The sequence below is a fragment of the Salmo salar genome, chromosome 12 (genome assembly GCF_965601325.2).
Source record: "Salmo salar chromosome 12, fSalSal1, whole genome shotgun sequence".
Taxonomy (NCBI): domain Eukaryota; kingdom Metazoa; phylum Chordata; class Actinopteri; order Salmoniformes; family Salmonidae; genus Salmo; species Salmo salar.
The window spans coordinates 5,542,501-5,545,770 of NC_138302.1; the positions used below are offsets into that span (position 1 = coordinate 5,542,501).

General features: G+C 44.9%; 1 protein-coding gene across 5 annotated transcripts in view; it reads left to right on the forward strand.

Moving 5' to 3' along the window:
* Window positions 1-1,977, forward strand: part of abcg2b (ATP-binding cassette, sub-family G (WHITE), member 2b) — a 35,086-nt gene extending 33,109 nt beyond the window's left edge. For 4 of the 5 annotated variants that reach the window (XM_082958478.1, XM_082958479.1, XM_082958481.1 and 1 more), the window contains 3 exons: window positions 243-332; window positions 1,073-1,125; window positions 1,329-1,977. In XM_082958478.1, the coding sequence (XP_082814604.1) occupies window positions 243-332; window positions 1,073-1,125; window positions 1,329-1,476 (291 nt within the window). In that variant the 3' untranslated portion in view covers window positions 1,477-1,977. Of the gene's footprint in view, window positions 1-53; window positions 199-242; window positions 333-1,072; window positions 1,126-1,328 lie in introns of those variants that run through there. The other variant, XM_082958482.1, reaches the window with a different exon arrangement.
* The last annotated feature ends 1,293 nt before the right edge of the window (window positions 1,978-3,270 follow it).

A 3,270-nucleotide genomic window follows, 5' to 3' on the forward strand; every position in this document is an offset into this window, starting at 1 on the left:
ACACACAAACACACTCAAACACTCAGACACACACTAACTCTCTCTCTCACTAGGTGTTTGGAGGGTTCCTGGTCAACCTTAACTCCATGTTGTCCTGGTTGTCATGGTTTCTCTAGGTGTTTGGAGGGTACCTGGTCAACCTTAACTCCATGTTGTCCTGGTTGTCATGGTTTCTCTAGGTGTTTGGAGGGTACCTGGTCAACCTTAACTCCATGTTGTCCTGGTTGTCATGGTTTCTCTAGGTGTTTGGAGGGTTCCTGGTCAACCTTAACTCCATGTTGTCCTGGCTGTCATGGCTGAAATGGATCAGCATCTTCCGCTACGGCCTAGAGGTAGGAGGGAGGGAGGGAGGGAGGGAGGGAGGGAGGGAGGGAGGGAGGGAGGGAGTCTACATGTAATGATCCTATTAGAGAGTTGGACAGTCTGATTGATGGTCCTATTAGAGAGTTAGACAGTCTGATTGACGATCCTATTGGAGAGTTGGACAGTCTGATTGATGGTCCTATTAGAGAGTTGGACAGTCTGATTGATGGTCCTATTAGAGAGTTAGACAGTCTGATTGATGGTCCTATTGGAGAGTTGGACAGTCTGATTGATGGTCCTATTAGAGAGTTGGACAGTCTGATTGATGGTCCTATTAGAGAGTTAGACAGTCTGATTGATGGTCCTATTAGAGAGTTGGACAGTCTGATGGTCCTATTAGAGAGTTGGACAGTCTGACTGATGGTCCTGTTAGAGAGTTGGACAGTCTGATGGTCCTATTAGAGAGTTGGACAGTCTGACTGATGGTCCTGTTAGAGAGTTGGACAGTCTGATGGTCCTATTAGAGAGTTGGACAGTCTGATTGATGGTCCTATTAGAGAGTTGGACAGTCTGATGGTCCTATTAGAGAGTTGGACAGTCTGATTGATGGTCCTATTAGAGAGTTGGACAGTCTGATGGTCCTATTAGAGAGTTGGACAGTCTGATTGATGGTCCTATTAGAGAGTTGGACAGTCTGATGGTCCTATTAAAGAGTTAGACAGTCTGATAGTAATAGTGTGTTTATTCTCTCCCTCTGTCTTCCCATCAGGCTGTGACCATCAATGAGTTTAAAGGACAGATATTCTACAGCAACACAACCATGTAAGTTTTCCTCTCCTTCTTGCATTCTCTCTTTCTCTCTATACTCTCCTTTTATGCTCCTCAGCCATCCATCTAAATGCTGACACCGCCACCGTGTGGCAGATCTCTGTAATTCAACATCTCTCTCTCTCCCTCTATATGTCTCCCCCCCCCCCCCTCTCTGTGTATCTCGCCCTGTCCTTTCCCCCCCCCCCCTCTCTCAGTCTTCCAGGGGAGGTGTACCTGGAGACCCAGGGAATAGACTACAGCACCTGGGGTTTCTGGCAGAACCATGTAGCTCTGGGTGGGATCATTACGGTGTGTATGGTCTTGGCCTACATACAGCTCAGACGGATCAACCGCTGGAAGTAACACATGAAACTACACCTTCTGGAACAACAGGGACTGTGAAGAGACACACACCACAGGCACACACGCACGCAAGCACACGCACTCTCCACTCTAGTACATTGTAATATTGTTGTATGGTTGTATTGTACATTTTGTGTTGTAGAAATGTAGTGGTGTAATAATGTTATATGATGTGCTGTTGATCTTGTTTTTTGGTGCCTTAATACAGTCTAAGTCCTGTCTATGCCGGGGGAGGGGTTCTACTGAACTATATGGAATTGTTTTAACAAGGTCATACCAAGGATCTTTTTGTTATTTGATTTAGAATTTTAAGACTCCTTGAGGCAATATATAAAACAAATATTTGATGAACATTTTTATTTGGCCTTACTGCTGTTAACCCATAGAAACACATTGAATAACAGATTCACTACGTGGAACAACAGACAGTCCCAGAACAAAATGTAAAGGAAGTCTGATGTGTCTGTCCTATATCTGAGAGATAAAAGAAACATATGGAAACATTTGTATTTTCTTTAACATGTTTTTAACCCTAATTAGTGTGTAGCCCAACTGTTCAGACAGAAGTTGATAGATCGGCTGTACCAACTTCAGACGAGTCCCAAAACTCTTGTGGGGGTCGTAGAGCAAAACGGAGAGCACCATTGTGGTCGTGAGAGTCTAATCTATCCATAATAGTTTTGAAGGCCAAACCGTTCGGACGCTACAGACGACTTTGTGAGAAGACCGATTTTCAGGATATCTCATGGTCTGACAAACACCGCTCTAGCTCTGTTCACCTTTCACCTCAGATGAGGAAGTGCGACATCGGCAGAGGTGGTGGATTGAGACACATCCAATGCAAAAAAAACAGATATCTCTAGTTTAAACTGACAGATTCTTACAGGGATTTGTGTATTATGCTAATTTCATATCATTGACTCTAGGGGGTTAATGTGCTTGGACACCAGGAAGAGTAGCTGCTGCCTTGGCAGGAACTAATGGGGATCCATAATAAACCCCAGGAAGAGTAGCTGCTGCCTTGGCAGGAACTAATGGGGATCCATAATAAACCCCAGGAAGAGTAGCTGCTGCCTTGACAGGAACTAATGGGGATCCATAATAAATGTAAATACACACACTTGTTTTTCTATTGTCATGGGGACGTAAAAATGTTTTCCATTCAAAATCCCATTTTCTCTAACCTTAACCCTTAACCCATAAGCCCAAATCTAACTCCTAACCCCAAACCGAACCCCTAATCCCTAACCATAATTATAACCTTAGTTAATTTAACCCTAAACCCTCCACGAGGGAGAATTTTCCTTGTTTTACTATCCTTATGGGGACTTATGGGAATTTTAGGTCCCCACGAGAATAGAAGAACAAGACAATGTGCAAGCGCACACGCACACACACACACACACACACACACACACACACACACACACACACACACACACGTGTTCCTGGTGTGAGGTTCAGTTGACCGGTAATAGGATGAGTCGTCACTAAGCTGATTAACGAGAGGATACACCCTCCACTGAGCCCTGCTCCAAACTGATACCCCTTACTGGAGACTGGACCTGTTGACTCTCCAAACTGATACCCCTTACCTGGAGACTGGACCTGTTGACTCTCCAAACTGATACCCCTTACCTGGAGACTGGACCTGTTGACTCTCCAAACTGATACCCCTTACCTGGAGACTGGACATGTTGACTCTCCAAACTGATACCCCTTACCTGGAGACTGGACATGTTGACTCTCCAAACTGATACCCCTTACCTGGAGACTGGACCTGTTGACTCTCCA